Source organism: Marmota marmota, unplaced genomic scaffold (assembly GCF_001458135.2).
Source record: "Marmota marmota marmota unplaced genomic scaffold, marMar, whole genome shotgun sequence".
In the NCBI taxonomy this organism is placed as follows: Eukaryota; Metazoa; Chordata; class Mammalia; order Rodentia; family Sciuridae; genus Marmota; species Marmota marmota.
The window spans coordinates 24,325,586-24,338,233 of NW_026000026.1; the positions used below are offsets into that span (position 1 = coordinate 24,325,586).

Sequence of the window (12,648 nt, forward strand, 5' to 3'; positions counted from 1 at the left end):
TAGCTTGGCACAGTGTGCATGCCTGTAATCTCAGCAGCTTGGGAGGCTAAGACATGAGGATCGTGAGTTCAAAGGCAGCCCCCCCAAAAGCGAGACACTAAGCAACTCAGTGAGACTCATCTCTAAAATAGGCCTGGGAATGTGGCTCAGTGGTTTAGTGTTACTGAATTCAATCACTGGTACCTACCCCCCCAATTTGGTGTGTGTGTGTGTGTGTGTACTGGGGATTGAACTCAGGTGCACCAGACCACTAAGCGACATCCTCAGTCCTATTTTTTTGTATTTTATTTAGAGAAAGGATCTCACTGAGTTGTTAGCGCCTTGCTTTTTGCTAAGGCTGGCTTTGAACTCCCGATCCTCCTGTCTCAGTCTCCTGAGCTGCTGGGATTACAGGTGTGTGCCACTGCACCTGGCCCCCACCAAAATTAAAAAAAAAATTATTATTTTTTTTACTGTACTGGAATTTGAACCGAGGGGCACTTTACCACTAAGCCACATCTCCAGCCCTTTTAATTTTTTGTTTTGAGATGGGTCTCACTAAGTTGCTGGGCTGCCCTTGAATTTATGACTCTCTTGCCTCTGCCTTCCAAGTTGCTGAGATTATAAGCATACACCACAATACCTGGCATAAGTTAAACTATTTTTTTTTTGTGACACTGGTGTTTGAAACTAGGGGTGTTCTACCTCCGAGCTATAAGCCCAACTCTTTTTATTTTATTTTGAGATAGGGTCTTGGTAAGTGACCCAAGCTGGCTTCGAATTTATGATCCTCTTGCCTCAGCCTCTTGAGTTTCTGGGATTATAGGTGTGTGCCACTGTGCCCTGGCTTTCCCTTTTAATTAACTAGCGACACTTGTGGGCTACATGGGGGCCTGTGTCACAGTAGTAACTGCTGACCTCTCTCCTGACCAGTCAAATACATGAAGGAGGTCTCACCATATTTCAAGAACTCTGCCAGCGGGACCTCGGTTGGCTGGGACTCACCCCCGTCCTCACCCCTTCAGCGGCAGCCTTCCTCCCCTGGTCCCCAACCCCGGAACCTCAGTGAGGTCAAACACATGTCCTTGAAGATGGCATATGTTTCAAGAAGGTGCACCCCTACTGACCCCGAGCCCAGGTAAGGCTGGCGTAAGGCGGTGTTAGGTGGTGAGATCAAAGGAGAGCTTCCTCTGGGTCGTCTAAGTGGCAGGCACAGTGCTGGCACGTAACAGCTGCTGAAGAAATGGGTCGAATGGATGCGCGAGTGAAGTCACGGACAGTGGTGTGCTTTGCTTCTCATGTTTTCCTCTGGGCTGTTCACATCTGAGGAGGACCTTGGTCTGGGTTCTAGTCCTGGTCCTCCTTGACCCAGCTCCTTTTCCTCACTGGCCTTTAGACTCTCCATTGTGAAATGACATTGTTGGGCCCAGTGATCCCTCTAGTCTCTGCCACGTTGGGGGAGGTTCTGAGATATGGCATTCATGTTAGGGCCACGGAAGGTTGTCATCCCTCACACCTGAGCAGCCTTCAGCTGTTCACTAACAAGGTTGGGCCTGACCAGCATTTACTGAGTGCTTACTGTTTCCCCAGCACTGTGTCTAGTGGTACCCAGGCACAATTTCATCTCTCTCTCACAGAGCCTTTGAGTAAAGTCCTATTGCTCACCTCTTTTTATGATGAGGACCGAGGCACTCACCTTATTATTATTTTTTGGTACCAGGGATTGAACTCAGGGGTGCTTAACCACTGAGCTGCATCATGTGCCCTTTTTATGTTTTATTTTGAGATAGGGTCTCGCTAAGTTGCTTAGGGCCTTACTTAATTGGTGAGGCTGGCCCTGAACTTGGGATCCTCCTGCCCTAGCCTCTCTAACATTGAGATTACAGGTGTGCCCGACCACGCCCAGCTTTCTGTCTTTTTTATTATGATATTTCTTTATGGAGGCAGGGTGATGGCTATACCTCCAAGCATTTTGTCTAATTCCAAACAAGAAAGAGACAAAAGCCTTTGCCTGGCTATCTATTCCAGCATAACAAACCATCCCAGCTGAGCGCAATGGCACACACCTGAATCTCAGTGACCTGGGAGGCTGAGGCAGGAAGATCACGAGTTCAAAGCCAGCCTCAGCAACTTGGCGAGGGCTTAAGCAACTTAGTAAGACCCTGTCCCAAAATAAAACCTAAAAAGAGCTGGGGATATAGCTCAGTGGTAAGTACCCTTGGATTTAATCCCCAGTAGCAAAAACAAACAACCAGCCACACCCCCCAAAACCCCAATTATCCTAAACTTAGTACCTTCAAAAATAACAATTTATTATTTCTTCCAATTTGGCAGTGTGCCGGCACAGTCTGCCATTTCTTCTGTTCCCTTTGCTGTCTGCTGTGGCTTGAAGGCCAAGCTAGCGGTAACGCCCTCTTGTTTCCTTGGTGGGAAGGTCCAACATCTGGGGGCTGACCGAGCATTTCTCTTCCTATCTGGCCTTTCTACACAGTTATCTTGTGCTTCCTTATAGCATGGTGGTCTCAGTGTAGCTGGACCTCTTTTTTTTTTATATTTATTTTTTAGTTTTGGGTGGACACAATATCTTTATTTTTTATTTTTATGTGGTGCTGAGGATCGAACCCAGTGCCTCATGCATGCTAGGCGAGCACTCTACCACTGAGCCCCAGCCTCAGCCCTGGACCTCTTTTTTCAAAACATATTTTTAGTTATATGTGGACAAATACCTTTATTCATTTAGGTATTTATTTTTAAATGTGGTGCTGGGGATCGAATCCAGTGCCTCACCCGTGCTCAGCAAGTGCTCTGCCCCTGAGCCACAATCCCAGCCCCTTGGACTTCTTATATAGTGGCTTGGAAATTCCACAGTGTCCCTTCTGCCATATTTTCTTTGTTGACCCAAGCCACAAAGTCTAGGAGAAGGAACACAAACCTCAGCTTCTGCGGGGAGTAGTGGACTATGTGTACAGGGAGGGATGGATTTGGTGGAATCCGTCTTTGGGCATGGATCTGCCCTTCACTTGGAATGGTCACCCTCTCCAGAGACTTCTAGGTATGTCTTTTTGGTCAGAACTGGGCCACGTGGTCAGCCCTAGCTGCAGAGGAGGCTGGGAATTCAAGCACCTTGCTTTCTAGTTCTGAAGCAGACGTGAAGGGAGCAGAACGGGTGTAGTAAGCCACCCTCCACTTCTGTCCCACCCTATCTAGTTCAGAAATGCCAAAGGGGAGTGACTCTTTAGTGCCCCACAAAGCCTTCTGAAAATGCCTTGCACACTGTGCCCGTTGAAACCCCCCTGAAACTCTCCCTCACAGCGGCCTGCATGTCCTTATCTCCTCCCTTACCCCCACTTCATTTCCCAAGCTCTTTATTATGTAGGTCCATTTGGTCTCTTGACCACTTTTGTGTTTTTTCCCCTTGTAAGTATGCACACTACTTTGGTTTCATACAAAAGGAGAACCTGGGAGCTGGTCCAGCAAAAGAATCTTCCTTAAAAAACAGGAGAAAAGAGCATGATAATTACTCAGAGTAAAAATTTTGTCCCCCAGAACACATGTTTGAGTGTAATTGTGTGTTTGTGCACACGTGTGTGTATGACATAGCCCTGTGTCCCTAGACCCCAACAACTGGAGCTGGGACCCCAGCAGTGAACGTTGCTACTGATTCTCTCCTGGACATTCCCTGTGGCTGCTTCCGGTTTGGTGGTGGATTGGGTTTCTTAGGCCAGACTTCAGGGTTGGACAGCTGAAGCCCAGTGACAGGCCTCCCCTGCTCCATTTGTGCCCACAGGTATCTGGAGATCTGTGCAGCAGATGGCCAGGAGACATTCTTCTTGAGGGCCAAGGATGAGGCTGGTGCAAGGTCATGGGCTGGTGCCATCCAAGCTCAGATCAACGCGCTGATGCCCTGGGTCAAGGAAGAGCTGCAGGCACTGCTGGCAGCCACAGGCACAGCTGGGAACCAGGACATCAAGCAGATTGGCTGGCTGACGGAACAGGTATCTGCCGGTTCCTCGGTGTAGCCCTCACTTTGACGCTGGCCTGTTCCCAATGCCCCTCTTCCTCCTCACTCTCCCTCTGACCTCTCCCCTTCCTATCCCTCCGCAGCTGCCCAGTGGGGGCACGGCCCCCACCCTGGCCCTGCTGACTGAAAAGGAACTGCTCCTCTATTCTAGTCTCCCTCAGACCCGTGAGGCCCTGAGCCGACCAGCCCGGACCGCCCCGCTCATTGCCACCAGGTATCCATGGGCACGGACTGTGTGACTCACCCAGAGCCTGGGGACAGATGCTTCAGATAGGTCCAGAAGCTATGCATTCCTGCCCTATTCTTCCCTGCCCTATTATTCCCTAAGTGATCTGAAGCAAGTCTCTGCCTTGTCTGGGCTCTCGGTTTCCTCATCTGTGAAATGGGGGCTTGGAGTAGAAAGGTGTAAGGTCCACTACACCCCATGCTGCATGGTTCAGAGGACTCAGAGCTTATCCCAGCAGACACTGCCCTCAGGGAGAACCCAGCCTGGTCCAGCAGACAGACCTAAGAGGTGACATTGCAGTGCAGGGTTGAAGGAACCACTTATCTCTACCTGGCCTGGTTGGGGAAGGCTTTGAGGATGAGGTGACATCTGAGCTGTACTTGATGGGTGAGTTGATTATTTAGGAAAGGATGGACGAGCCTCTCATGCAGGGAGCGTCGTGATCAGAGGTGCTGAGGCATCCAGGGCTGTGGCGTGTTCGTGGAGCTAGGAGTGCAGCATAACCAGGTACATAGTCCACGCAGGACATGCATTGAAAAGAGACAGGGGTCGGCGGGGCCTGATCTTGCGGGGCCTCTGCTGTCTGGTTAAGGATGCTGGCTTCCCTTTAAGACCTGTGGCAGAGGGGGCTGGGGATGTGGCTCAAGCGGTAGCGCGCTTGCCTGGCATGCGTGCGGCCCCGGGTTAGATCCTCAGCACCACATACAAAGAAAGATGTCGTGTCCGCCGAAAACTAAAAAAAAAAAAAAAAAAAAAAAAAAAAAGACCTGTGGCAGAGCTGAAGGGGTTAAGCCAGGGAGTCCCGTGACTGGGGTTGTGTTTTTCAAAAAGTCTCCTGTGGCTGTCACTTGGGAAATGCACCGGAAAGGGCAGGATGGAAGCTGGCAGCCCCTGCAGCCTGCAGGGGAGCTGGTGTGACTGGGGGAGGCAGGTGGGCGGAGGCAGCAGATGGGGAAGAGAGGCAGCATTTGCAGTGGAGAATACACGTTGGGAAAATTCACAGCCTGGCGCTTGCCAGATGGGGAGGGAGAAGGAGGTGTCCCAGGATGAATAGGAGGTTGCAGTTTGGGGGGCGGGTGGGACTGGAGGTGGGAGTGCAAAGGGAGGAGGCTGGAGTGAGGTGCTGAGTCAGGTCCAAAGTGTGTGGGGGACGGATATGGAACTTGGATAGGGAGCTTGGGGACTTGCAAGTCTGTGGCTTATGGCTGGAATGTAGGAGATTGGGTGTCAGAAGGAGCCCTAAAGAGAAACTAGAGCTCCAGGAGAGAGAGAGAGTGGACAGGGTGATGAGCAGAGAGGGCTGTGTCCAGAACTCTGAGGTCTGCTGATCAGAGAGAAGCAGTGAGCTGCCCAAGGCCACACAGCAAGAGGCTCCTCTCCTTGGGCTGGTTCTGGCCTGTGTGTCAGGAGTTTGCTGGTTACTGGGGACGAGTGGGTAGTAGATTGCCTACTTAATCATCTGACTTATTAAGGCAACAAATGTTTGTGGAGCTCCTACTATGTGTCGGGCATGGTTTTGAGTTACTGGAATAGTGGTGGACAAATAGACAAAAGTTTCTACCCTAGTGGACATTCCAGTGAAAAAGCCAATGGAAGCAAACAAATAAAAAGCGCGATTTCTGGTGTCATGAGGAAAAGTAGGGCTAGTGAGAGAGAAGGGTGCTGTTGGCCAGGGCGGCCAGGGTGGGAGCTTTGATCAGCCTTTCCAGTGCTGTTCCCAAAGGCCTGACAAGAGCAGCTTCGGAGGAGGAAGCGTCTGTTTGGTGTTCGTGGTTTCAGAGTCTCAGTCCGTAGATGGCCAGCTCCATTGCTCTGGGCCAGAGGTGAGGCAGGACCTCATGGCGAAGGGCCGGCAGAGGAAAGGAGCTCCTGACAGTGCACCAGGAAGCAGAGAAAATGAGGGATCCTTTCAACAAGGACAAAGGCATGTCCCCAGGGACCCACCTGCTCCAGCCACAGTTCCCTGCCTTTCGTTGCCACCCAGTTAGTCCCTGTCAGGGATTAATGCACTGAGAACCCAATCACTTCACCTCGCACATATGAGCTGTTAGGGGATACCTCATATCTAAACCCTGACTCTGGGCTTCTCAGAGGACGGATGTGACATTTGAGCAAAGATCTGAAAGACGTGGAAAGGCGAGCCGGGGAGACCGTAGTGTTGAGGCAAAGGGAACAGCGCGTGCAGGGGTGCTGGGGCAGGAGTGTGCCCGGCGGGACACCACTGTGGCTGGAGCCGGGCCACTGGAGGAGGGTGGGGGAATCGCCTCTTGCTGAGTCCCCATTAGTGGGAAGGATCCACGGGTCACTGATCACTGCCCACTTTGTCCAGACTCTTCCCCCACCCCAGGGCCTCACGCGTCGCCCTCTGCCCTCCACCGCAGGCTGGTGCACTCAGGCCCCTCCAAGGGCTCGGTGCCCTACGACGCAGAGCTGTCCTTTGCCCTGCGCACGGGCACACGCCAGGGTGTGGATACTCACTTGTTCAGCGTGGAGTCACCTCAGGAGCTGGCTGCCTGGACCCGACAGCTGGTGGATGGCTGTCACCGGGCTGCTGAGGGTGTGCAAGAGGTGTCCACAGGTGCGCTGGGTGGATCTGGGAGTGTCTCTCTTGTAATGAGCCTCTTCCCCCGGGAGGAGGCATTCAACCTCTTCCTCTTCCTCCTTTTCCTCCCCGTCTCCTCATTCCTTATTTATTTATTTACTTATTTATTTGTGGTACTGAGGATTAAAAACAGGGGTGCTCTACCACTGAGCTGCATCCCCAGCCCTTTTTATCTTTTGAGACAGGGTCTCACTAAGTTGCCCAGGCTGGCCTTGAACTTGTAATCCTCCTGCCTCAGCCTCTCAAGTAGCTGGGATCACAGGCATGTGACACTACAGTTGGCTCAAGCTCCTTCTTTAGGGTACCCTAGAAGGGGGAGAGTAAGTGGGGTTTGGGTTCTCCAGAGGCCCTGTCTTTTGGATATGTAGATACCCTGGTAGGTCGTGGGTCTTTTCCCTTGGACCTTTCAAGCTGTGTCCTTGTAAAAGTTGGCACTTGGGGTGGGACTCCAGATGAAATGTAGGACACTCAGTTAAATTCGAATTTCAGATAAACAACAAATACTTTTTTTTCTGGTGGTTATTTATTTATTATTTTGATACCAGGGATTGAACCCAGAGGCATTTAACCACTGAACTACATCCTCAGCCCTTTTTATTTTTATTTTTTAATTTTTAGACAGGGTCTTGCTAAGTTGCCTGGGGCCTTGCTAAGTTTCTGAGGCTGTGTTTGACTTCTCCTGCTTCAGCCTCCCAAGATGCTGAGATTTCAGGCACATGCTAACCATGCCCAGCTAATAGTATATACTTAAAAAAAAAAACAAAAAAACCTAAGTATGTCTAAATTTTCTGCTGTTTTTCTGAAATTATTTTCTTTTTTGTTCTGGGGATTGAGCCCAAGGGTGCTTTACTGCTGAACTACATCTTTTACTTTTTATTTTGGGACAGGGTCTTGCTAAGTTACTGAGGCTGTCCTTGAGCTTGCAATCCTCCTGCCTTAGCCTCCTGAGAGCTGGGATTACAGGCTTGCACCACCATGTCCACCTGAAATTTAAATTTAGTGAGGCACCTCTATAGGTCTCTGGGACCATGCTTAGTGGGCTTGCTGATGTCTTTTTGGGGAGTGAGCCTCTTGCCATGGTAGATTCTTAAGCTCCCCCCTTTCTACTTATGGGGCTGCTAGGTGGGACTGGAAGCAGGCGCAGGTTCTCTGAGGGCCTGTCTTACTGAGTTTTAGGGTGGTGGTGACTGCACAGGGAGGTGAGCTCCCAGCCCAGGGGGTACTTTAGCCCCACTTTGTGGAGCTGCTGGTGGGGTTGGAGGTGGGTCACATGGTTTCTGAGGTGCCAGCTGTGCCTGTGCCCATGTGCCTTCCCTGCAGCCTGCACGTGGCATGGCCGTCCCTGCAGCCTCTCCGTGCACATCGACAAGGGCTTCACGCTGTGGGCTGCTGAACCGGGAGCAGCCCGGGCCGTGTTGCTCCGACAGCCTTTTGAGAAGCTGCAGATGTCCTCGGATGATGGCGCCAGTCTCCTTTTCCTGGACTTTGGAGGCGCTGAAGGCGAGATCGTAAGTGGAGGGTCACCTCTGTACCGTGAGGGGGGTGCACTCCAGGAGGCCTGGCTGGACTGGGCCCTGACCCTTCTCTCCATCCTTCCTGCAGCAGCTGGACCTGCACTCGTGTCCCAAAACCATGGTCTTCATCATCCACTCCTTCCTCTCAGCCAAAGTCACCCGCCTGGGGCTCTTGGCCTAGAAGTCACCAGATGGGCTAGCCCTGAAGAGGGGGTGTCTGCCACGTGACCCGGCCCTCTGCTGACTGCCTGCTCACTGCTGGGCTGAGGGAGAGGAGAGGAGAACAGGGCCTGAGAGACCCAGTCTGTGAGGGAGGCTGGATTGGTCTTGGGGGCCAGGACCCAGACCCAGGACCCAGTGGACCCTGCCTGTGATGGGGTGGCCTTCCTGCTGCCCTCCTCCACCAGTGCCTTTTGCAGAGAGATATTTTGTGTACACAGAAGCCATTCCGAGCCTGGGACCTGCCGACCCCAGCTAACAACTGAGCTGCCGGGCCTCCTGAGGCCCCTATGCCACCCCAGAGGCCCCATCTGAGGGTGGAGTTCCCTGGTCAGCAGCAGGAGAAAGAAGAGGAGCCTTTCTGTTCACTTTCCCTTACGCCCACCACCTGAGGGCCCCTGGTTTTCCCTCCACCCCGCCCCCTACTTCCTCTTTCTCTCCTCCTTCTGCTTGGATAATAAACAGCCTGTGAGCACATAGGCAGCCTGGCTTGGAGTCTGTGGTTTGCACCTTGGTTTGGGGGCCCTGTGGTGGCTCCTGAAGTTCCAACATGAATCAGACCAAGGATTGGGGCCTCTCTTCCTGGAGAAGAGGAGACCTTTAACCTAAGGGCCCCAAAGAGAGTGTGTTGTGTGACGAAGTACCTTCATATTTAGCGGTGCAAAACAACAATATGTATTATTTCCTAGGTCCTGTGGGTCAGCAGTTTAAGAGGGGCTCAGTTGGGTTGTTTGTGACTCAGAAGGCTGCAGTCACCTGGGGTGGAGGGGCCGTTTCCTACATCGCTCTCACTTGTGGCTGTTGGTCGGAGTCCTCAGTTCCTGAGCACAGAGGCCAAACCACACAACTCCCTGAGTGTCCTCACAACATGGCAGCTGGCTTCCCCTAAATTGAGTGACTCAGAAAAGAGCAGGGAGGACCCGCTCTTGTGTCATGTAGTCACTTCTGCTTTGTTCTATTCATTAGAAGTGAGTCACCAAGCCCAGCACACATTCAAGGAGGGGGTAAGCAGGTGCCACTATTTTTTTTTTTTTTTTTGTACTGGGGATTGGACCTAGGGGTGCTTTACCATTCCTTTTTTTTGAGAAAGGGTCTTGCTAGGCTGTGTAGGGCCTTGCAAAGTTGCTAAGGCTGGTCTCTAACTCTCAAGTCTCCTGTCTCAGCCTCCGCAGCTACTGGGATGACAGCTATGCACCACTGTGCCTGGCTACACCTTTTGTAAAAGAGATGGGGGTCTTGTGTTGCCCATGTTGGTGTTGAAGGCAATCCTGCATCAATCTCCTAAGTAGCTGGGACTGTTGCGTTTTCGGTGACTTAAACACTCGGGTCACTCCAGGGGAACTGGGCCTTGCGAAATAACCACACAAGAGACAGAAATACCTTTTTCTTTGGGGAGTACTGTGATGGCTCCTCTGACCTTAAGGATCCGCAGAGAGAGAGAGAGAGAGAGAGAGAGAGAGAGAGCACGTTCTGACCCCTTTTATTGAGTAGAAGCCATTCAAATAAGGCAAGGGGTCAGGTTTCAGGGGACTGAGTCTAGCTTCATGATGTCTGCTGCCAGCAGGTTGACTGACATCTAGGAAGTCCACACCCAAGGGCAGAGTAAGAGAAGGGGACACACAAGGGGCATTTCCATGGAACATTCTATCCTAAATAGGGCAAGGGGGTAATATTACAAAGGAACAGGTGAGCATAGCTCCACCCAGGGGGATGTGGGAAGGCACGCCCACGCACGAAGACAGTTTCTTGACCCTAACATCTGAGTTACCTAGGCAACCAGATCACAGAATGCCAGAGGATGCCACACCAATCAGAAGAGGAGACATATGCGGTCACATGCTAGTCAGCCTCCCACATGGGACAATGCCCATGTCACGATGCCTAGCTAGGATCCACTTTTTTTTTTTTTTGTACCAGGCATTCAACTCAGGGGCACTTAACCACTGAGCCACATCCCCAGCCCTATTTTGAATTTTATTTAGAGACAGGGTCTCATTGAGTTGCTTGGTGCCTCGCTTTTGCTGAGACTGGCTCTGAACTCGTGATCCTCCTGCCTCAGCCTCCCGAGCCGCTGGGATTACAGGCATGTGCCACAGTGCCCAGCCCCCATCCCCCTTTTATTTTTTATTTTGAAACAAGGTCTTGTTAAGTTGCTGAAACTGGCCTCAAACTTGCAATCCTCCTTGCCTCATCCTCCTGAGCATCACTGGGATTACAGGTGTGAACCACCAAACTGGCTTAACATTTCTTTTTTTATACTGTTTTGAAAACTCAGGATGTATTTTACACCTCAGCACATCTCTATTAAGATGCCAAATTTTGATTGAAATACTGGATTTGTGTTTACACTTTTAAAAAATATGTATATATACTTCTGTATGTATATTTATATATGTATTCTAATGAATAGAATACATATATATACACACATATATATTTTTAATTGTAGTTGGATACAATACCTTTATTTTATTTATTTATTTTTCTGTGGTGCTAAGGATTGAACCCAGGGCCTCACATGCGCTAGGTGATCGCTCTACCTCTGAGCCACAACCCCAGCCCCTGTATTTAGATTTTATAACTTTTACATTTGAAAAACATAGATCCACACACTATGTTATTCTAAACATTCTAAAATCTTCTTAATTGCATTGTGTGTCAGATTTTAAATGAAAATAAAATCCAGTCTCATTCACACTAGCTGCATATCAAGTGCTCTGTAGCCACACGTGGTTCTTGCTTTGGGCTTAGTGGTTCTAATTGATCCTCCACATGAGGCAATGGGCACATGCAGCTACTAACAAGTCAGACCCAGAGCTGGTTCCAGAAGCCAGGTAATAGAAAATGGGGGGATGCAGGTAAACAGAGCCATTCCGACCTTGCTTACCCATCCATCCATTTACTCATCCATCTGTCAACCCCCTGTTCATCTGAGAAGCATCTTGTTTTCTGCTCTGAACTTGTCCCCAGGGCCAGGAGATGATGTAGCCGTGAGTGAGGCAGACAGATCCCCATCCTCAGAGAAAGAAATTCATTAGCAGTTTCCATAATCAAATGGCGTGATTCCAATTGGGCAGACACATGGGGGTGGCAGTGGGATCTGACCTGAGCAGGGGGGTAGGGAAGGTTTCTCTCAGGAGGAGACACTGACATGGATGTCCACCAGAAGGAGCATGCTCTAATCAGTGCTGTGGAAAAACCCAGCCCCCATCTCAGCGGCTACAGCAACTAGCATCTATATTCATGCTCTGGGCTGCATGGTGATGAATTTGACTAGTATAAGCTAGGCTGGGCGGGGTGGTTTTGCTCCAGATTGTAGCCTGAGTTTGTGTTCCTTCTAGAGCCCAGGATGAGGGGGCTTCAGCTCCCAGAGCATGCTCTTCCCATGGCAAGTCACTGGGATACAAAGAAAGGTAAACTACGCAAGGCATATTCATGGCCGCAGCCTGACATCAGTGGGAAAGGAAATGCACTCCACCCACAGGGGGTACAGAACGGTGGGAATAATCGCTCAGCATTATTAGGACATTCACTGGCCAGTAGGAGTCGGGGGGAAGGTGGGAGGGCATCTCAGGCAAAGCATTCAGGAGAAAGGTCCTGAGGGAGGATGGAACCTGGGCTCCCCAATCTGGAGAGTTTGTTCTCGTCACTTTCACTGCCTAAGATACCACACCAGTCCAGAGGTCCAATGGCCACAGTCCCCAGATGCTCTCTGACTGGGCTCCCTGCTCCCTCTCCCGCCCTCACCGCAGTGTATTCTCCACACAGCAGCCACCACCTAGGCGAAGACCCTGGAGTCAGCAGGGACTGGCTTGGCCGTGGTGCCCCTTGCAAGCAGCAGCGCCTCAGTGGGAAGCTGGCCTGTCTAAGGCTGGATCAGTCACCAGTGGGGAGAGCAGGGCTTCAGGATCAGACTGGCCTGTGGTAGATCCCAGCACAGTGACCTTACAGAGCTTCACAGTTAGAGTAGTTGGGTTCATCTCTATAAACTCACACATGCGTGGAATTCACTTTCTGTTCCTGATCCTCCCACCTTATAGGTTTGCCTGCCTTCCTGCCTTCCTGCCTTCCTCCCTCCCCCCTCCCT

The 12,648-nt window shown here is 51.0% G+C and overlaps 1 protein-coding gene across 1 annotated transcript in view; it reads left to right on the plus strand.

Moving 5' to 3' along the window:
* Snta1 (syntrophin alpha 1) overlaps nucleotides 1-9,040 on the plus strand; it is a 28,820-nt gene extending 19,780 nt beyond the window's left edge. The window contains exons 3-8 of the mRNA XM_048810545.1: nucleotides 913-1,117; nucleotides 3,767-3,974; nucleotides 4,084-4,214; nucleotides 6,608-6,804; nucleotides 8,149-8,336; nucleotides 8,431-9,040. Coding sequence (XP_048666502.1) covers nucleotides 913-1,117; nucleotides 3,767-3,974; nucleotides 4,084-4,214; nucleotides 6,608-6,804; nucleotides 8,149-8,336; nucleotides 8,431-8,523 — 1,022 coding nt within the window. The 3' untranslated portion in view covers nucleotides 8,524-9,040. The remainder of the gene's footprint in view (nucleotides 1-912; nucleotides 1,118-3,766; nucleotides 3,975-4,083; nucleotides 4,215-6,607; nucleotides 6,805-8,148; nucleotides 8,337-8,430) is intronic.
* Nucleotides 9,041-12,648: the final 3,608 nt, after the last annotated feature.